The sequence below is a fragment of the Mizuhopecten yessoensis genome, unplaced genomic scaffold (genome assembly GCF_002113885.1).
Source record: "Mizuhopecten yessoensis strain PY_sf001 unplaced genomic scaffold, ASM211388v2 scaffold10347, whole genome shotgun sequence".
NCBI classification, from domain to species: domain Eukaryota; kingdom Metazoa; phylum Mollusca; class Bivalvia; order Pectinida; family Pectinidae; genus Mizuhopecten; species Mizuhopecten yessoensis.
The window spans coordinates 170,631-194,008 of NW_018408501.1; the positions used below are offsets into that span (position 1 = coordinate 170,631).

At 37.7% G+C, this 23,378-nt stretch overlaps 2 protein-coding genes across 2 annotated transcripts in view; both read left to right on the forward strand.

Moving 5' to 3' along the window:
- Window positions 1–6,270: 6,270 nt before the first annotated feature.
- LOC110460287 (doublesex- and mab-3-related transcription factor 3a-like) lies at window positions 6,271–10,156 on the forward strand. Its single transcript, XM_021513113.1, has 3 exons — window positions 6,271–6,559; window positions 8,919–9,055; window positions 9,263–10,156. Exons 1-3 carry the CDS (start codon window positions 6,315–6,317, stop codon window positions 9,943–9,945), a joined length of 1,065 nt encoding a protein of 354 aa, XP_021368788.1. The 5' UTR covers window positions 6,271–6,314; the 3' UTR covers window positions 9,946–10,156.
- Window positions 10,157–11,218: 1,062 nt separating this feature from the next.
- LOC110460280 (salivary glue protein Sgs-4-like) overlaps window positions 11,219–23,378 on the forward strand; it is a 16,443-nt gene continuing 4,283 nt past the window's right edge. Inside the window, exon 1 of the mRNA XM_021513104.1 lies at window positions 11,219–11,243. Coding sequence (XP_021368779.1) covers window positions 11,219–11,243 — 25 coding nt within the window. The remainder of the gene's footprint in view (window positions 11,244–23,378) is intronic.

Genomic DNA, 23,378 nt, shown 5'->3' on the forward strand with positions numbered 1-23,378 from the left:
CATTAACCAATCAAAACTTACTTGGCGATTAATCTTAATCGATCCAAACTACCAGATTTAAGTAAACTAATATAGCATATTTGACATTAACGACCGGTGCGGGTCCTCCCTCTTAGCTCGCTATAGTCCAATGATAAGCTTTACTTGAAGCTGAGAATTTCGAAACTTCTAAAATTTACACGACCGAGAATATATTGAAAATTATTTTGTCTCAAGTCTGTCAGTTAGAATATGATGTTACCACTACTTTTGATTAAATTAATATTTTCAATGAAATAAATTGTGCTCTGGGTACTTTACTTAATGTACGCGTATGATTTTATAATCGTTCAGAAAACTTCGTAATTGACATAACAATCACAAAATCAACAACAAAAATTGTAATCATCTAAAATTATACTAAAAAGTTTTATTTCTCGAGATTATTATGTATACTAAATTCATGGTAAACTGAATAATAATAATAATTCGAAATGGGGCGACGTTTACAGACAGCGCATGGTCTCCGATTTCCACGTGTAAATTGTGTAATATCTTACATCATTTGTATTCATAACGTAAAACTATGCGTTTTATTTAATTACATGTAAAAAAAAAAAAAAAAAAAGGTTGTTTGGGTAAAACTTGTATCCTGAACGAGCCCAATGCTATGGCAGCAAATATGGTACACTCTTATACAAAACAGAAAATCTAAATGTATTTTACGATAGTTTCAGATGAAGTTTAAAGAGAATTTGGGATTTCAATTTTTCGCAAAAGCATAATAATATTGCGATCATTGATTTCATCTATATATATAACACCTATTCATGATGTCGAACTATTCGCGATAAACAATGAAAATAATATTTACTCAACATACAAAAAGTAAAACAATGTTTACCGAATACCTATAAAGCACTGACTCATTCTGTGCTGGCGTGTTACGATTTCATGCTTTCTCAAACATAAATTCTTCAAAGTTTAAATGTGCTTCAGCCATCTATATTTAATAGAAATACCTATCATCAATGTGTTGGTATGTCGGAAGATGATGTCGGTAATGGTATACTGTCCACTCTACGTTCGGTAATGGTATACTGTCCACTATACGTTCGGTAATGGTATACTGTCCACTCTACGTTCGGAAGCGTTTGCGTCTACTTTGTTACTTTTGGCGAAATATTTCATATGGATTATTCTATACAAGGATTTGATGGTTTAAAATGATTTTAAATGATGCATCGTGAAATTATCAAAGTCGCAAAATTATAATTATGAATATATACTTTATGGTGTGCCATATACACTTCCATACGATCCCAACCCAAAATGTGAAAATACTAATACGAAATCACAGCAGACAAAGCTTCAAGCCTACACCATTGTTCTTCGTATTGTTTTCTAAACGTGACTATTGTTTGTAGTAAATGTAGGAGTTTACATGTAAGTAGTTTGTATAATAATCTTGATAATACAAAGTCTGGGCGAGATAACACTGGTACCCCTCACTAGACCATCTAATTTGAAAATTGTTGGGATTAATGTTTATATATAAACCGTTTTCTTTCCATCCCGAGATTTATTCATATGTTTGCATTTGTGTAATGACCTTGATAGATATTATATCAACCTTAATATTTTCTTACAATTGGTATATGTTCAACAAGGGCATACTAAAATCTAGAACAATAGTACATGTCCCCAGGGGCGTATTATAATGTACAACAAGGGCCTATTACAATGTAGGGGCGTCTTACAATGTACCACAGGGTCATATCATTACAATGTTCACAGTAGTATGTTACCATGTACAAAGGGCCTGTTACAATGTACCACAGAGACGTATTACAATGTACCACAGGGGTCTGTTACAATGTACCACAGAGACGTTTCACAATGTACCACAGGGGTCTGTTACAATGTACCACAGAGACGTATTACAATGTACCACATGGGTCTGTTACAATGTACCACAGGGTCATATTATTACAATATTCACAGTAGTATGTTACCATGTACAAAGGGTCTGTTACAATGTACCACAGGGTCATATTATTACAATGTTCACAGTAGTATGTTATCATGTACAAAGGGCCTATTACAATGTACCACAGGGGTATGTTACAATGTACCACAGAGACGTATTACAATGTACCACAGGGGTCGGTTACAATGTACCACAGAGACGTATTACAATGTACCACAGGGGACTGTTACAATGTACCACAGAGACGTATTACAATGTACCTCAGGGGTCTGTTACAATGTACCACAGAGACGTATTACAATGTTCCACAGGGGTCTGTCACAATGTACCACAGAGACGTATTACAATGTACCTCAGGGGTCTGTTACAATGTACCACAGAGACGTATTACAGTGTACCAAAGGGGTCTGTTACAATGTACCACAGAGACGTTTCACAATGTACCACCGGGGTCTGTTACAATGTACCACAGAGACGTATTACAGTGTACCAAAGGGGTCTGTTACAATGTACCACAGAGACGTTTTTCAGTGTACCACAGGGGTCTGTTACAATGTACCACAGGGGTCTGTAAAATGTACCACAGAGACGTATTACAATGTACCACAGGGGTCTGTTACAATGCACCACAGAGACGTTTCACAATGTACCACAGGGGTCTGTTACAATGTACCACAGAGACGTATTAAAATGTTCACAGTGGCATGTTACCGTCCGTCAACAATTTTTTTCAAACGACTCCTTCTTAACCGCCTATTGGAATTTGACCAAATTTGACTGGTAGCATCCCTGGGTGGTTGGGATTCATAAAGGAGGAGCTGACCCCTGGTAGATGGGGCTAAAAAGGTGGATTTGGCCATACATTTTTTTGCGTCTTTTTCTCTGGAACTAAGAGATAGATACCAACTATATTTGGTTGGAGGCATTCTCAGATGGTGGGGATTCACAATTGTACAAATGGAGGGACTGGTCCTATGGGCGTGACCAAAATACAATTGATGGGTAAAAATGAGATAAAAGCAGTCATGAAATATAATTGTCTCTGGGGTCTGGCCCCACCCATAGGGACTTAATTCCTGGGCCATAACTTTGAAACAGTTGAGATCCATATATACCATTGCTAGGCATAAAGAGACGAACACAATCATGATACTAGAATCGACTCTGGAGTCTGACCCCATCCCTAGGGACTTAATTTCTGGGTCATAACTTTGAAACAGTCCAGATCCATTTATATACCATTGCTGAGCATAAAAAGAGACGAAAACTATCATGATATCAGAACTAATTTTGGGGTCTGGCCCCACCCCTAGGGATATACTTCTTTGGTAAAACTTTGATATGGTTGATATTTTTACCCCATAACCATATGTTTAATTGATGGGTTTCAAGAAATAAACACAGTCATGATATTACAATTGACATTTGGGTCTAGCCGCCGCCTCTAGAGACTTAATTCCTGGACCATAACTTTGAAACTATTGAGACCTCCATCCCATACCCATATATAATATTGCTAGGCATGGAGATCCAGGTGCGTGATACAGGCCATATATGCCTCTTGTTAATTAATATGACCACAAACAGAAAATAATAAATATCTGTATATCAAAACGGTATGGGGTTAGGAATGAAGACAAATTGTGTTAAGAAATTGCATTGACCTTTGACTTAAACACAATATGCTACAAAAAGATTCACACTGCTGGTCTACATATCTTGCCAAAGTAACATTGCTTTAGACGTTCTGGTTATTTTGAAAATGTTTAATGAAGTTTCTGACCTATTTGTCCACTGTAATCTTGAAGCAAGGTCATTGTCAATTTATATGAGAAAATGTATTGCTCTCCGTCCCAGATACCGACTCGCCAAATACAAGGACCTCAATGGGGTCTTCCCTTTTTCAAGAAGAAGTTAATCAAATAAAGCAGTTGATGGACGGACGCTGTATGTATCGATGTATTCTTAGTGCCTTATGCTCGGAACTGTATTACAGTGTACATTAAAACGGTGACCTCATTGGTGTGGCTCATGTTAAGACTTCTTCATGAGCAAATTTACCTAATGCTATTTTACTGATACATATGTAAGTTATTTTTATGTCACACATGACAAAAGGTGAAACGTGAACTGTGCTCACGGGGCTCTCTGTTCTAGTTTAGCTTATCGCTGTGGGGGCAGACGCGTCCTACTAACAGCGTATGTCATTTAAGGTCGTACCTCCATGTGGGTAGTGTATGCGTGCTTGCGTGTGCGTATGCAGGAGACGGGGTATGTTGTTGTGCATGCCTCATTGTGATAGCGCGGATCTGATGCCGACTTTTTAGTTCTATCTCATTGAAGTGCCATGCCGAACTACCACGAGACATTTTATCTAATACTATTCTACTGATAAGTTATCATTAAGTCAAACATGACAAAAGGTGAAAGTGAATTGTGCTCCATTTGTTGGTTCTAATCGGTCACGTAGTTCTTTCCTAATCTATCTTATCGCTGTCAAACGGTACAGATTTAAAGGCTTACCGGTACAGAATACACATGTGCCTGCGAATTTATACTCAATGTGAATTTAAGACATGGTGATATTTTCTTAATTCAAATTATACATTGGTGTGTTCGTTAATGGATACCTATGATAGCATATCAAACAAGCAAGGGTAATTTTGTCTAGTATGAATTTCATGTCTTAAAATTCTCATTGAGTCTTAATTCGTATTCCGTATTGGTAAACCTTTAAACAATCGCCCTGCTGTATCGTAGGAGGCGACTGATGCGGGAACCCACTGCAGATTTGGGGATTTGCTTTGGTGTCCTCTATTTAGGAACACAAAAGCGCCCAAAACAAATCTACTGCGCCCATTGCAATATTTGGGATCTTTATCTTTCTTTCAACTTCTAACTACCTTATATTTCCTAGCGCCTAATTTTTCTTAGTCCTGTTATCGTTTTTTGAAATCGTTGATATTCTCCTCAAACATATGCTTGCTTTGACATGAATAAAACAGCACAAGTATGCTACCAAGAGTAACTCATTGATCTGGCTCTGTACCTCAGTATTGAGTCTCTGCTCATATCGATCTCAACCAGATTTGCCTTGAAGCATTTTTTTGCACCAGAGACGGTGCTCCAACTGGGAAAATATTGCTTTTATCGAAGAAATATAATACATGTCTGATTTCAATGTAATGTTTACATCTGTCCCTTGTTTACATGCGTGTGCCGTGTGCGAGGTACACATATACATACTGTGTGTATGACTAACAAATGTGTACCTGGTGTATGATTCACATACATATTTATGTGTGCCGTGTTAACGGTTCCCCCATGTGTACTATGTGTATGGTTCACACATGTATACAGTGTGTATAGTCCAGTGGTCACTTGGTCGTGTATTGGTAATGATACTTCAACTTGATTTTCAAATATAGACATCTTTACACACCGTCATTTACTGTTCTTTTGAATATGATAAAACTCATAGACTTATCAACTTTGTATATTTTTAGTAAAGTATTGAGATCGCCTTTTGTCCGTCGTCGTCCGTCGTGCGTCCGTAAACAATTTACACTTTCGACTTCTTCTCCAAAACCCCTTAACCAATTTCAATGAAATTTTGCAGAAACGTTCCATGGCCAAAGGTCAACAAAAAATGTGAATTATATGGTCCCAAGCGGCCTGAGGGACGGGGCCAAAAAGGGTCAAATTGACTTAAATTTCAAAATCTTCTTCTCAAGACCAGATATGGTAGAATCAAATACTCTTCATAGATGGAAGGGTTTTAATGTGCTTTACCAAAATTATGAACTTTATGACCCTAGGGTCTCACGTTTACCCCTGGGGAAGAGGGGGGGGGGGGATTTTGTATCGTTTATAATGGCAAATGATACTTTGAATATTACGTGTTGATAACTTGATTGGAATTATAACCCTGAGTTGACAGTTTGAAACTTTGAAAATTTTGGGCCAGCCCTACCCCCACGGGCTGTAGGGCGGGGACCAAAGGAGTCAGTGTGCTAAAATTTCTTCAATTTCCTTGTTTAGAATCAGAGGTGATAGTTTCAAATACTTTTCAGTCTTAAATCTGTATACTAGATATTGAATAAGGTTTTATTGTTTTTTTGTCCATTTGAATAATATTTCTGTTCATGTTTTAAAAACAAAAATCAGCTCTCTGTATAAATATATCAGAACTCAGATGACCGTTAAGGCCCATGGGCCTCCTGTTTAATATTTGTTTTTAAGTATTAGTTGCAATACAAGGTGGACATATTAGTATGGAACAGAATCAGACTATGGTGGTATTTAATTTCAATGTTTTAACGTTTCACACAGATCGACATACGACATGATTGAACCAGAGGAAGAAAAGCAGGAGGGGCATACAGATATGTTACGGGACAAGTCTGTCGGCCGGGTGAGCGGACGAAAACTGTTACGGACGCCCAAGTGCGCCCGCTGTCGGAACCATGGAGTGGTGTCCTGTCTGAAGGGCCACAAACGATTCTGTAGGTGGCGTGACTGTCAGTGTCCAAACTGTCTCCTGGTGGTAGAACGGCAGCGCGTGATGGCGGCACAAGTAGCTCTCCGGAGGTACATTTATAGTTTTATTACCATAAGAGCAACTTCTTCCTAAACAAAAATATGCGTTTCGCATTACTGACTTAACAGACAATTTTGAACGCATTGTGTTTTACAAGTATCATTTCGATATTACTTCAAATGATTCGATACTTTATGTTGCAATGAGAGTTACAAATACAATATGTATTTAGCCTATATCACAGTATTAGTACAGACCAGAAACATTGTACATTTAGTGATGTTTGGACAAACGTTTGATTGAGTGGATAATTTACTTGGTTTTCCCTACTAGACATGTTGATATCTATTACGCTTTGTATAAGTTGCCAATTGCCCACACTCCCCTGTTGAAGTAGTGAGAAGGGCTCCTGACGGAGCATACGCCATGCAGCGCCCTTTCAGTGACTTTAATCAGCAGATATCGGGCGATCTACATAATTACACTTGTTCAGTTTACACATACCTCCTTCTACAAATAAATATCACCAATTCTCCAAACTTCGCGGCTTATGTTTCACGACCAAAGTTTACAGTACAGAAATTATATGCACGTGATATATTCGAGCACTGTTCCGGACCACCATACCGATGCCGGTCTGTTTTCTACACACGCGGCACCGTAACATCAATACAAATAAACAGGCAATCGACATCATACAGCATGGTATTGCTCGTTCATTTCTTAAGCTTTTATAAAAACGTGAAAAATTCATCCAAAAGCATTTATATGTGCTGAAGAAATGTATACAGTTACATTATTATCTTTGAGGCAGATTTTAAAACTGACACGAAGCTATCATCCCCTTCCCTGCTCGGTAAGCCTACTGTGTTACATGGTATCAATTTAATGTCTATTTACCTTTGCATGACGTTCCAATCAATATTGCTCCGGGCGTCCGGTCCCATGTTTAGATTCGACCTGGTAGGAATTAGAAAGTAACGAGACGTCAACATTGATAATCCTCGCCATATTGCATGCCGCTAGCGCGCTAATCCGCTGTAACAGGTGCGTGCTGTCCCATACTATTACTGAAATTTATTCTGAAATCAAGTTACGTTATTTTCATGATCTGTGTACTTTTTCATGCATGCCTCACTCATATTCCTGCTAACTTAAAGGACCCCGTAACACTGTCAAAAACTGTGACTAAGTACTGGCATGATTATAGCTTTATCTATTCTAAACAAAACACCACACACTTTGCAGGACTTAAACACTATATATAAATCATAAACAGAGTTCTGGGTGTTAAAGTTAAGCGGTGCTAGACAGGTATTCGAACTCTGGACTTCAGATTGTTATAATATTGGTCACTATTTAATCATATAGTAATTTTCTAGTCTGTGAGGTTTTCAGATTGTTTTGTCCTTGCACCATAGTACCCGCACTGTTACCCTGTCTGCGCTCTAATAATTAAAAACTTGATATACACCAAATCTCGTTACCAAACATCTTTTACTGTCAGACATCAAAACTCGTTACCAAACATCTTTTACTGACAGACATCAAATCTCGTTACCAAACATATTTTACTGATATACATCAAATCTCGTTACCAAACATATTTTACTGACAGACATAAAATCTCGTTACCAAACATATTTTACTGACAGACATCAAATCTCGTTACCAAACATATTTTACTGATATACATCAAATCTCGTTACCAAACATATTTTACTGACAGACATAAAATCTCGTTACCAAACATATTTTACTGACAGACATCAAATCTCGTTACCAAACATATTTTACTGATATACATCAAATCTCGTTACCAAACATATTTTACTGACAGACATAAAATCTCGTTACCAAACATATTTTACTGACAGACATCAAATCTCGTTACCAAACATATTTTACTGATATACATCAAATCTCGTTACCAAACATATTTTACTGACATACATCAAATCTCGTTACCAAACATATTTTACTGACAGACATCAAATCTCGTTACCAAACATATTTTACTGACAGACATCAAATCTCGTTACCAAACATATTTTACTGATATACATCAAATCTCGTTACCAAACATATTTTACTGATATACATCAAATCTCATTACCAAACATTTTCGGTATTTTTGTCCAATCATTTTATACTTGACAGACATCAAATCTCGTTATCAAACATCTTTTTGTTAATATTGTCCGATCATTTTATACTTGACAGACATCAAATCTCGTTATCAAACATCTTTTCGGTATTATCGTCCAATCATTTTATATTTGACAGACATCAAATCTCGTTATCAAACATCTTTTAGGTATTATCGTCTGATCGTTTATACTTGACAGACATCAAATCTCGTTTCCAAGCATCTTTTTGGTATTATCGTCCGATGATTTTATTTTATAGACATCAAGCCTCGGAGATGACAATCACTCTGAAGGACAAGGTGAAGACGGCCACCCAGATACTCCAACACCGGAAGCTGATACAGCGCAATCTCAGAAGTCTGCAGCAACACACATTGTCACGGGATGTACTGTCTAGTAAGTGTTAAGATCAAAAAAATAAATATTCAAAGTTAATTTTTGGTTATTTAAAAAAAAAAAAAAAAGACTTACTAACACTTAATTAAAGCCGACAAGTTGTCAATGTTAAAATTTGCTTGCACTCAAACCTACTCGTAAAAGCAAAATATTACATTGTACATTGCTCCTTATTATCAAATAAGTTGTTTTCACTTTGATTTACAGAATACAAAAACAAACAAACAATTTACAACGCTGATGAAAAGTACTTGCCTCCTATATTCAACGAACGCATGCGCAAGCGAAGATGTTTTGCCGACAAAGAGCTTGAGCTTGCAATGTACGAACATGAGAGACAACACGAAATCTTACAAACCAAAATAAACGTGAGTAATTCCTCCGGAACCGGAAGTTCTCTGACTGGATTTGTCGGGACGGATACCATAGACATGACAAGCACGGTGCCTAGTTCATCACGTGACGTCCTACAACAACTGTTTCCTTTCCACAGTTCGAGTGTTTTAGAACTTGTCTGGCAAGGTTGCCGTGGAAATATGAAGAAAGCCATTCAACAAATCGTATGCAACGTACCATGTATTAAATCATGTCACCCATCAGTTCCGGTGCCGGAGATTATTCACGACAGCGTGTTCTCTTTTGTCAAAGATTCTCATTTTACGAGACTAGAGCAGGAAAAGGACCCGAAAGTTGCCTATGGAGATCGGAATATAAGCTGGAGGCAACAAAGTGAGACGGACTGTAGCACAAAGAGAAAGGAATTGTCTCCCTTGGGGACAAAAAACACAACAGGACATGGAAAATCTGCAGTGTGTGCCACTCGTGAAGCAGCGGCATCGAAGCCGGGTAGACTTAAGTTTTCAGTGGCCGCTATCATAGGAGAATTATAGTACTCGGGTTTCTTTAAAAACAATGTTTTAGTCTACACATGTATTTAACTTCATATCACAGTTTGAGCGTCTCAGTCAGAGGACAATTATAGTGTATGTGTGTAAACATCATATTTTTGTATAGTAATAAGATTTTACATGTAAATCTATATATATAGTACGTTTTCGGTTTGGTGTTTTCCGTTTTATTTAAGGTTACATCAGAATTAAAATAGAGATGATGTTTTATGCGTGTATTACTCTTGTCAGTACCTAACAAAACGTTACAAATGTCGTGTAGGTGGCCCGATGTCGTTATAAAGTGTTTAAATGACATTTTATTGATGGTTCATGGACGTCATAGACATTGGGCATTGCTGTCATATAGATGGACTACTGACGTTATTGACTTCGTTCATTGACGTCATAAATACGGTTCATTGATAACTGTAAAAAGATTCATGTAGCACAACCAATAAGTGTTTCTATGTGACGTTTCGATGACTAGTACGGTATGTACTCTGTCACCTTCATCAGACAAATGACCAGTGATGTGTACGAGTTGCCCACATAAAGCGATGTCGATTCGGCTACGCTATAAGCGTATGTACAATGTACCGAAATGACTTGATTCGGCTACGTTTTGTGCAATACATGGTCATATATGTGCGAGAGTCTATGAGCCCCTCTTCTCGCTTTAGAACTGGCCCAAGGCGGACCCCAAATCGCCTTCCAGTATACGTATTTTGCAACGTTTTCTTTAGGTGTCTTATCCTTAACATGCACTAGAATATTACACTTATTGGTTGTGCTACATGAACATTTTCACAATCCATACTTACCAACCCGAATAAAATGTTCAGAAAAAGCCGATTCATTGACGTTTTAAAGGTGAATCATTGTCCTCACAGACTTGATTCATTGAGCCCATCCATGCCTGAAGAATACATTATAATTCTTTCCACAATTGAATGAAAGTGTTTTACGATTACGTTTAAGAACAAATTTGACTTTTTCGAAAGTATCACAAATTTGTATAAAACATAAATCGCTGAGGGATTGATTGACCGTTTTTTTCTATTGATTAGGGGTTGCTGTTACACTATCACCATTAAAACTAAACAAATACTAGGGACATCAAATCCAGCTGTGGTCAACCTCTTTAGATGCAAACAATCGAAAGAGATAACAAATTGGTAACCTATGACCTTATATAAAAAAAAATTGAACTTGACCTTCATATTGAAATCGAATCTTCCGAGTAAGTTCGATAAGATTTGTCTGTACATTTAGTATGGTGAAGGGAGAAAAGAAGGCCAGTGAGTAGGATGCGCTTGATGGTGTCCGTACGAAAATATTGACGAAAAGAAATATTTAAAGTCGCAGGGGTGAAATTTGTAAAACAGCTTATATGCTAAATATAGCATGCTGGTGTCGAGTATCAAACAGAAAAGAAACAATCACCGCCTTGCTGTCAAATAATCACGCATGCGCAGACGACCACTAGTTGCTCTGGTCCGACCAAATGAAATTGGTAGGTTGTACTATAGTGGCCAGACGTACGTGTGCGCACCGAAACTTCTTGTTTCTTTACACATGCGCAATGCACATAACTAAATTGAGTTCGTTCGTACTCTAGTTTGATCAAACTCGCCCTCCATTATCATAACACAGCTACCGAAGTAGGCTAGCAGTCTCTGATCAGAAGACTGTGAATCCGTACAGGTAGATGAAAGTGTAGTGTTAATACGTTACAATGTACAGTCGCTTAACGACAAAAACTACGTACCAGGCCAACAATCATCAGTTAGGGGAGCTTTGATTACACATCAGTGCATACTCCAGCACTTCTGTGTTTAAAACAGTAACAGTAACACAAGTAACACAAGGAAATCAGTAACAGTAACACAAGGAAAACAGTAACAGTAGCACAAGGAAAACAGTGACACAAGGAAAACGGTAACAGTAGCACAAGGAAAACAGTAACAGTAGCACAAGGAAAACAGTAACAGTAACACAAGGAAAACAGTAACAGTAGCACAAGGAAAACAGTAACAGTAACACAAGGAAAACAGTAACAGTAACACAAGGAAATCAGTAACAGTAACACAAGGAAAACAGTAATAGTAGCACAAGGAAAAAAGCAACAGTACCACAAGGAAAACAGTAACAGTTACACAAGGAAAACAGAAACAGTAGCACAAGTAGCACAAGCAAATCAGTTAGAGTAATACAAGGAAAACAGTAACAGTAACACAAGGAAGGAAAACAGTAACAGTAGCACAAGTAGCACAAGGAAATCAGTTAGAGTAATACAAGGAAAACAGTAACAGTAGCACAAGGGAAACAGTAACAGTAACACAAGGAAAACAGTAACAGTAACACAAGGCAAACAGTTACAGTAGCACAAGGAGCACAAGGAAAACAGTAGCAGTAGCACAAGGGAAACAGCAACAGTAACACAAGGCAAACAGTTACAGTAGCACAAGGAAAGCAGTAACAGTAACACAAGTAGCACAAGGTGATCAGTTAGAGTAATACGAGGAAAACAGTAACACAAGGTAAACAGTCACAGTAACACAAGGATAACAGTAACAGTAACATATTTTACTGATATACATCAAATCTCGTTACCAAACATATTTTACTGATATACATCAAATCTCGTTACCAAACATCTTTTACTGACAGACATAAAATCTCGTTACCAAACATCTTTTACTGACAGACATCAAATCTCGTTACCAAACATCTTTTACTGACAGACATAAAATCTCGATACCAAACATATTTTAATGAAAGAAAAAAAAAAAAAAAACAAAAACAAAGGGAAGGAAAACAGTAAGAATAACACAAGGAAAACATTAACAGTAACACAAGGATAACAGTAACAGTAACTCAAGGAAAACAGTAATAGTAGCACAAGGAAAGCAGTAACAGTAGCACAAGAAGCACAAGGAAAACGTACAGTACTACATCAAATCTCGTTACCAAACATATTTTAATGAAAGAAAAAAAAAAAAAAAAGGAAGGAAAAACAGTAACAGTATCACAAGGAAAACAGTAACAGGAGCACAAGGAAAACAGAAACAGTAACACAAGGCAAACAGTTACAGTAGCACAAGGAGCACAAGGAAAACAGTAGCAGTAGCACAAGGGAAACAGGAACAGTAACACAAGGCAAACAGTTACAGTAGCACAAGGAAAACTGTAACACAAGGAAAATAGTAACAGTTACTCATGGAAGGAAAACAGTAAGAATAACACAAGGAAAACATTAACAGTAACACAAGGTAAACAGTCACAGTAACACAAGGAAGGAGAACAGTAACAGTAGCACAAAGAAAACAGTAATAGTAGCACAAGGAAAAAAGTAACAGTACCACAAGGAAAACAGTAACGGTAACACAAGGAAGGAACATAGTAACAGTAACACACGGAAAACAGTAACAGAAGCACAAGGGAAACAATAACAGTAACACAAGTAGCACAAGGTGATCAGTTAGAGTAATGCAAGGAAAACAGTAACGGTAACACAAGGAAGGAGAACAGTAACAGTAACCCAAGGAAAACAGTAATAGTAGCACAAGGAAATTAGTAACAGTAACACATGGAAAACAGTAACAGCAGCACAAGGAAAACAGTAGCAGTAGCACAAGGGAAACAATAACAGTAACACAAGGCAAACAGTTACAGTAGCACAAGGAGCACAAGGAAAACAGTCACAGTAACACAAGGAGGGAAAACAGTAACAGAAACACAAGGGAAACAGCAACAGTAACACAAGGATAACAGTAACAGTAACCCAAGGAAAACAGTAACCAGACATCAAAACTCGTTACCAAACATATTTTAATGAAAGAAAAAAAAAAAAAAAAGGAAGGAAAAACAGTAACAGTATCACAAGGAAAACAGTAACCAGACATCAAAACTCGTTACCAAACATCTTTTACTGACAGACATAAAATCTCGTTACCAAACATCTTTTACTGACAGACATCAAATCTCGTTACCAAACATCTTTTACTGACAGACATAAAATCTCGATACCAAACATATTTTACTGATATACATCAAATCTCGTTACCAAACATCTTTTACTGACAGACATCAAATCTCGTTACCAAACATCTTTTACTGACAGACATCAAATCTCGTTACCAAACATCTTTTACTGACAGACATCAAATCTCGTTACCAAACATATTTTAATGAAAGAAAAAAAAAAAAAAACAAAAACAAAGGGAAGGAAAACAGTAACCAGACATCAAAACTCGTTACCAAACATATTTTAATGAAAGAAAAAAAAAAAAAAACAAAAACAAAGGGAAGGAAAACAGTAACGGTAACACAAGGAAGGGAAACAGTAACAGTAACACACGGAAATCAGTAACAGTAGCACAAGGAAAACGTACAGTAACACAAGGAAGGAAAACAGTAACAGTAGCACAAGGAAAACAGTAACAGTACCACAAGGAAATCAGTAACAGTAACACAAGGAAATCAGTAACAGTAGCACAACGAAAACGTACAGTAACACGAGGAAAACGTACAGTACCTATATCAACACAGGTGTACAGTTTTTATAACATTAATTATCATAAAACTACAATATTCCTACTTTCAATCACTTTAAACTGAGACATTTAAGTTTGTTCTAAACAATTATATTTTAATTTTGTTTTAAATGATGAAAGAAATAACAAATATGATACATTTTGTATGTGTTTTATAATTCCTCCCCGGCCGTACCGCTATTTATCCCTGTAATTATCGCTTCAAGTACTAATTAGTGCTCAAATCAACGGTCTACCAACTAATATCAAAGTTTTACTTTCTACAAAAACAACGTACGTATTCAAGTTCAAGTTCTTTATTACCTTTGGTCTTTTGACCCATCGGTTTCAAAAGTGAGATATATTTACAATATCTACAGACAATACAATACAATACATACAATACATACAATACAATACAATACAATACATACAATACAATACCAGCAATGTACAAACAGTATGGAGAGTGTAACTAATTAAGTTAATTGGTTTCTTCTTACATTTGCCGCTTTTATGTATTTGGCCAAATTGACCATTTCTTTGTGTTATTTACATTGAATAGATTTATCATTTTAAACATACTTGGTTTTTTTACAAAAACTTAACACGCAAATTAGAATAACATGGACATTTCAACATAAAATGAAACTCATCTTCAACATCATTCAAATTACATACAGTACACACTCTAAGACTACGCTCAATATTTTGATATCTACCTTTTTCTATATTTATATTATGAGCAGATAACCTACTTTCTGTAATCCCTTCAAATATTTCCCTTTGAAGATGTTCTTACGTTTTCTTTGCATTCTTGTCTATATATATCAATAAGTCTTTCTCTAATAACATTATAACACATATCATCATTTATTTCTGTTTCCCATATGTAACCAAGGCCAATTCTAAATAAATCATTTATATGTTTAAAACATAGTAGGATATATTATGTAACTACCACAGGGGAATGTAGTAGGATCCAGTATGTAACTACCACAGGGGACTGTAGTAGGATCTAGGAATAACTACCACAGGGGATTGTAGTATGATCCAGTATGTAAATACCACAGGGTATTGTAGTAGGATCTAGTAATAACTCCCACAGGGGATTGTAGTAGGATCTAGTAATAACTACCACGGGGGACTGTAGTAGGATCTAGGAATAACTCCCCCAGGGGACTGTAGTAGGATCTCGTAATAACTACCACAGGGGACTGTAGAAGGATCCAGTATGTAACTACAACAGGGGACTGTAGTAGGATCTAGGAATAACTACCACATGGGATTGTAGTAGGATCCAGTATGTAAATACGACAGGGGATTGTAGTAGGATCTAGTAATAACTCCCACAGGGGATTGTAGTAGGATCTAGGAATAACTACCGCAGGGGATTGTAGTAGGATCTAGTAATAACTAACACAGGGACTGTAGAAGGATCCAGTATGTAACTACAACAGGGGACTGTAGTAGGATCTAGGAATAACTCCCCCAGGGGACTGTAGTAGGATCTCGTAATAACTACCACAGGGGACTGTAGTAGGGTCTAGGAATAACTACCACAGGGGACTGTAGTAGGATCTAGTAATAACTACCACAGGGGACTGTAGTAGGATCCAGTATGTAAATACCGCAGGAGATTGTAGTAGGATCTAGTAATAACTACCACAGGGACTGTAGTAGGATCCAGTATGTAACTACAACAGGGGATTGTAGCAGGATCTAGTAATAGCTACCACATGGGACTGTAGTAGGATCTACCAGACTTGTGAGCTGTAATTGTTACACATTATAATAATAATAATATATCAGCACATATGTACGAACCTATGTGTTTTGAGAAGAAATATATCCGTTATTTAATTAGCAAACATTGACTGCACCGCCTTTCCTTCCCATTCCCCCTCTCCCCTCACTGTAATAGTAAATCCAGTTTGAGTATATCTTTCTTTGGTACATGTATATGCTGTCCGTCTACTTTCACGTATTCTATGACCATCTATAGAAAACGTTTGTTTTCGTATTCTGTTTCTGAAAAAGAAATGTAAGTTGAAATGTAAATGTGTGTATTCAGAAATGAATAAACTTTACAGCAAATTCCCTCGTGAGGTGGTTCGGAGTGAGGTCATTTAATGTCAAGAGAAAGGTTCCGTTCCTGAGAGATAAATCGGAACCATCTTGCTTATCAAACAGGTTAGTCGTCCCTGTTGGTCACGTGGTCAGCTATCGGGTGTAAGCGACCGACATAGATGAGTCTGTAGTACAAACATTTTTACTATTTTTAGTTAGGTAAAACTGAATGTCACGTCGGCCATATTGGAATGACAACTTCGTGAATAATTTTGCCATCATTTAGCAGATATCGTATGAAAAAGTAGTTCCAGAAGAAGTACAAGAATGTCTTTCTTAAAAAAAGAGAGACGAAAAGCCCTTATTAGTTTTGTATAACAGTAAAACCGCAAGGAAATCAATAGGTCTTGAAAAGCAGTAAAACTTGCATAATTATTTGTTTGTAGTGGTAAAATTACTCATGTACACAATTGTTGTACTAATACATTTGCCACACTATCAATTCATTGTTTCCATGTATTCTTAATCTGAATCAAAATATTATTTATAAAATAAAAACAGATTAAGAGGGACTTTAATACTATCAATGCATTATAATATTATTTTTATTTGACCGAGGCTCTCTAAAGTTCCACAAGTCAAAATCAGTTGCTATTATCGGTCAATCAATCCCTCAGCGATTGTTGTTCGTTTGCTGATATATGGCTATGGACCAATGATCAGATAATGCAATACGTCTTTTTTCAACAAACAGCAACAAAACGGTTCATTCAAGTCATTAAGGACTTTTGGAGTCTAAGATATACATACACCGGAAGTGGTAAATGTACCATCATGGACGACCAATTCCGAGAGTTAAATGCTTTATTCAATATATACAACACTACTTTAACAACTGTGTATAACTTGTAGATGTCAAAAGTATCCATGAGCAGGAAATTAAAAAAAAAACTAACACATTACATCACCATGTCAATGTTCCGCTATTTAACCCAACAAAATGGAATCCACAAGGCCGTGAAGTGAAAGCGGGAACGATTTGGACACCCGTGCCTGTCTTAGCAATTGTTCTTACAAACACGAAAATCAGCCAAACTGCGGGTATCCAGACTGAGCATGGCGCCGGGAAGATGTTGGTGAACCGAAGACAGGGTCAATCATCTTGGATAACTATAGTTCGATTTAGGTTGGGTTTTTTTACGCGATTTTATGGGTAAACTGGAAATATTCGACAACAGTGTTAGTTTTTGACGGTTATGGGTAATGATGTAAAGACATATAGGGCGGCGATCGGGTGTTTCTACCGTCGTACACACGATGTTCTGGTAAATAGTCATTATATTTGAGCCCATCATCATCAGATGGTGGGTTATTCAAATCACCCTGCGTCCGTGGTCGGTGATCCGTCCGTCCGCCATTCCGTCCGTCCTTAAACAATTCTTGTTAGCGCTTTTTCTCAGAAAGTACTTTAAAAGATCTTTCGCAAATTACACAGGACTGTTCACCATGGTCCATAGTTATGCACATCATTTTTTGGGACTAATCACAAAACCAAGATGGCCGACAGCCAGCCATCTTGAATTTTAGAGTTGCAGTTTTTTTGTGGCGCTATTTCCCAGAAAGGTTCTTGAAGGTTTCCCATGGTTCTAAACTAAAAATAACGAATGTTGGGACTGAAAGGGAAACAAGATGGCCGACAACCAACCATCTTGAATTTAGGGGTTCAAGTTTGTAAGCGCTATTTGTCAGAAAGTACCGGAAGGATCTTTCTCAACCTTCACATGAAGGTTTCCCATGGTTCTAAGTTAAGAATATCAATTTTGGGACTGAAAGGAAAACCAAGATGGCCGACAGACAGCCATCTTGAATTTGAGAACGAAATTTTGTTAGCGTTATTTCTCAGAATGTACAGGAGGTGTCTTTCTCAAATTTCAGATGGAGGTTCCCGATGGATTCTACACTTTAGTTCCACATTTCGAGTTTTTTGGATGATTGGAAAACCAAGATGGCCAGCAGGTGGTCGTATTGAGTATTGCTCAAAACTCATTGAAGGGTTCTTTCTCAAATTTCACGTAAGGGTTCCTCTTGAGTCTAAGTTATGTATATCACATTTTGGACTGAATGCTGACAGGCAGTCATCTTGTTACAGTTTAAGTTTGTTATCGCTATTTCTCAGAATGTACTGGAGGAATCTTTCTAAAAGGGCCTGTTTCCAGTAATGTTAATTCTCCATAGGAGCCTGCCCCCGTATAATTTCTTATCTAGCTCAACTACTGTTTTTTTCTTTTCCGAAGAATAATTTTACACCTTTCCGACACCCAGATTTCATAATTTCAGTGAAAATGTATTTTTATAAAGTTGTCAATTTCAGCATCAAAGACATAAGTTCGTAAATAAAAGAAGGTTATCTCGAAATTGTAATTCGCAACATAGTATAAATTTCTTTTGATAAATATTTCCAAAACATCGTGTTTATTCATAAAACAAAAAAAAAAATATTCTCGGATGAAAATGCACTTGCAGAGACACAATTATGAAGAAAAATGCCATAAAATTGCAATTTTCTCCCGTTATATAGTTTTGGATGCAAATTTCCATCAGAAAATCGGATAGAGCTTTACTTGTTTCATATGTGTACCAAAAATCAGCTAATTCCATGTGGTGGAACGTTCTCATATCGCCGCCTGAATGTGGTTGTAAATTGAAAGAAAAGGGGAAATGAGTAACAACCTTGTCTGAAACCCTATTATATAGCTTATTATATACAAACTTTTATATTGAATATCAGAGCGGATATTTTCATGACAGTTTTATGATGTGTAACGACTAAATAAACAGTATCGATATAAAGATTTACACTGAGGACACCCTGATACATGAATACTGTTCTATCTCAAGTTGTCCTCTTCTGAATTTTCTGATCGTGTGGCCTTGTACATTTATCCGTATCTTCTTGTCTTTGTCTATACGTTTACGGAATCATTGACTCGACGCTAGCTATTCTTGTCTCACTTTCCTTGTTTTATTGTCCCATCTCCAAAGCGTTGTGGCTCTGTCAGGGTTGGGACCCTGACTTGTCTCACTTTCTTTGTGCCTGCCGACCACGCCACATCGAATAGATAGATTATCCATATGAAATACTTTATTTTGTTCTAAGTAATCAATCAATTCTGCGCTTCTTGGAGGTATTGAATGTGATTTATTATATTGTCTTGTTATTTTGTGTAATTAGTTGTTCGTTATTTATCACACATTTTCGCATAATTGTACCAAACTACTAAGTATTAGCTGTTTACAGCAATCATCGGTGGCTTGCTATTTTGTTACTTTATCGACGCTTCATAAACCAATCGTTATTGTTTCAAGATGGAGGGTAAATGTGTTGGAGAAGGGTGTCAAGTATACTTCAAGAAACGTAGTGGCAATAAGAACAGAAGTGCACGCAATGTAAATAGTCCACAATATAAATGGCTCCTAGATACGCTGGTGCAACAAGGATTGATGTCAGCAAAGGAACAAGCACTTATTTGCCAGAAGTGCTACATGAAGTATCTTCGGAACAAAAATCAGCCTGAACCTGAACCCGAGCAGAACCAGGAAATAGAGGAAGAAGACGACTCCCCGTCCCATATCCTGCCGTTGCTGACCCTTCATGATCTTTTGAATGGATCATCTTCACACAAAAAATGCTGTCTCTGTCTTGTTACCTTTGCAAGAAATGGAACAAAATCATCAGTCTTACCAAAACGTGCAAGACATCACCTGATCTATTCACACAAACTGTGGTGTCCCACCTCATCCCGCGTCTGCTCCATTCACCTTATTGGTAACGACTTAGATCCGTCTACAGAGGTTGTCCTTGATGGTAGAGGTTCCTTGGAATCTCAGTTACCATCAAAATCGTCCGAAATCATTAATGACCTCCTAGAGGTGTCGCACGTCCTTTCACAGAACCAGTCTGCGTTTACAATAAGCTTTTCTTCTCTTGATGACTCGGCATGCATGGCCTGGACAGGTTGGTCCAAAGATCAGTTCCTCGAAATCCACTCGCACTGTTCCCCATATCTTTCATCTGGTATATATACCAAGACTACACACGATGCTCTATTACTGTTCTGGGTAAAACTGAAAACCGACATTTCCTGGAGTCAGTGTTCTTCTCTTTTTGGAATTTCCAAGTCAAGTGTGTCCAAAACTTTCCACTCCATAGTACAGGCATTAGACACATCGATAGTCCCACAATTTCTAGGTCCGGATCACTTGACAAGAGAACAGTTGCTCGGGCACAATACTGTCTTTTCAGAAGCATTTTTTGGAGATAAAGCCACTGCCATATTAGATGGCACCTATATTTATATCCAGAAAAGCTCCGACCACAAGCTCCAGAGAATGTCCTACTGTGGCCAGAAGAAGAGAAACTATCTCAAATTCATGAGCATCGCCTTACCAGATGGCTACATTCTGGACACAGTAGGACCATTCACTGGCAGCGAAAATGATGCTACAATTACAAAAAAAGTCATGGACAAGCTAGTTACTTGGCTACAACCAGACGACAACGTTGTCGTTGACCGAGGTTTTAGAGATGTCCTACCAGTTCTCGAAGCCTCTGGCCTCAATGCTAGCATGCCGTCATACCTGAAACCCGGTCAAAGTCAACATTCTGACGTCCAAGCAAATCTTGACAGAACTATCACCAAATCGAGGTGGATTGTGGAATCCTATCATGGTCGTCTGAAACACTGGACGTTCTTCCGAACGCAATTGGTGTCTAACAGCTTTATCAATGTCATCGAGGCTTTGCTTCGAACCGTCACAGCCTGTCTGAATGGTATTAGAGGACCGATCTACCAGAGATCTCCAGAGAGAGATGCCAAAGATAGGCTAATGGCTGAACGTATGAAGGACCGTTTGACAACACCGAATGGTTTAGCTCAGAGAGTCAAGACAGATCCGGATCTATCTAGACGGGCAAGGTCCGAGTTTGTCAAGATGGATGCATCTTCCGTACTGTTTCCCCGTCTCGATCTTGATTACTTGAGAACCATTACGTGTGGAACGTATCAGATATCTCTGGCTCCTGGTTACATCGCCGAACATTTAAGTGATGACGGAGACTATGAGGTGTGGCTTTACCAGCACTCCCCAGACCTTCTCCGATGTCAAATACATTCTCGACACAAAAGCCAAACGAAATATAACGTTTGGATACGGTTCACCGTTTCACCCGATGTTGAGGCCCCAATAAAGGACTACTACTGCCAGTGCCCAGTTGGAGAGAGAACGATGGGAATGTGTGCGCACATCTCCAGTATCTTGTACTACCTTGGGTATTACAGGACGCTGGAAAACCCTCGACCATTACAACCACAGGTAAAGAAATTCCGACAAAACTTGAAATAGTTTTCCATGCGGCAACGGAGTGCATATGTCGAAAGTATGTTTGGGGCTCGATATGAAAGATCCCCGTTACCATGTGACTAACCAAACTTATAAATATAGGTATTATACAATCGCCCGTAGCTATGAACACTCCCGTAAATGCGAAAACCAACCAAAATCATAAGGAACACGTTTTGTTTGTTGTTCTGTCTATTTGTCAGCCAATGTCTTCAACCACGGGGACTTGTGAAGTAGCCATCTTGGATTTTTTTTATGAAAAAGTGTTTCTCTCACTTTTTTTCATATCTGTGTACATATTCTCAACATACCGAGCAAATACTCTCGTTTTTTTGTTAATTATCTAAAGAAAGTCGAAAATCGGCAATTCAACCATAGGCTAATTCAACCCAACATTTGAAAATGTTCCACCACTTACATTTTGATGATTTTTCCTCTCATCAATAGCATATTACGTACTGTTTAATAGGATAAAAATTGGTTTGCATCCAACGCCCATAAAAGGGTGTATTCTCTAAAAAACACAGTTTTTGTGTCTAAAATGTTATCATCGAAAATGGCATTTTTGAGATTGTTTCTTCCATAAAACAGCCAAATGGCGCGATGGAAACATGATTTTTTGTCACAATCATGCCATGAATGTATTCTTTACGGTGACCATCATTTGATTAGATTTTCATTAATATTTTACATAACATGCACATTTTATCAACACTTAGACAGCTTCTGAAAGGTACAACTTTGAGGAGCCATAAAAAACAAACCAAGTGACCTAAATCTTTATACTTTATAGATTTGTGACCACAACGGCATGGGCAATGCACCACCAACAGGAAATTTGAATCAGAGAAGGGGCCGTTTTGGAAACCGGCCCTTTGATATGAAGGTTCCCCTAGGTCCTTAGTTGAGCATGTTATTTTTTGAGGTTAATCAAAAGACTGATTAAGTTGGTGGACAGGCAAACTGAGCAAGTATACCAGAAAAGAAGAGAAAAGATCAAACTGACATAGAACTAATGGAGATGGTACGATGGTGGGCGCCAAGATCTCTCCGGGATCTCTTGTTTTCTATTAATCTCCTTAGGTTACTAGTTAAGTGTAGGCAAGGTGTTATATATGCGTTGTCGAAATTTATGTATGCTGTTTGGTTCACACAGTCTAGTTTTATCAATAACTCAAATATTCTACTATTCATACAACTCCCCCTCCTCTCATGGCACGATGTCCAGCCCAATCCTGTCACTGGTGATCAAAACCAAGACCTGTCTATATACGCAGCCTGCGGAATAAGTTGTCCTACTTGGAACATGTATCTAGTGACTTCGATATAATTTGTATTACTGAGACTCACCTAGACATAGCCGTAGCAGACGATGACATACTCCCGGATGCTCCGTAAACAGGTAAAGACCTTGGAACTCCGGGGGGG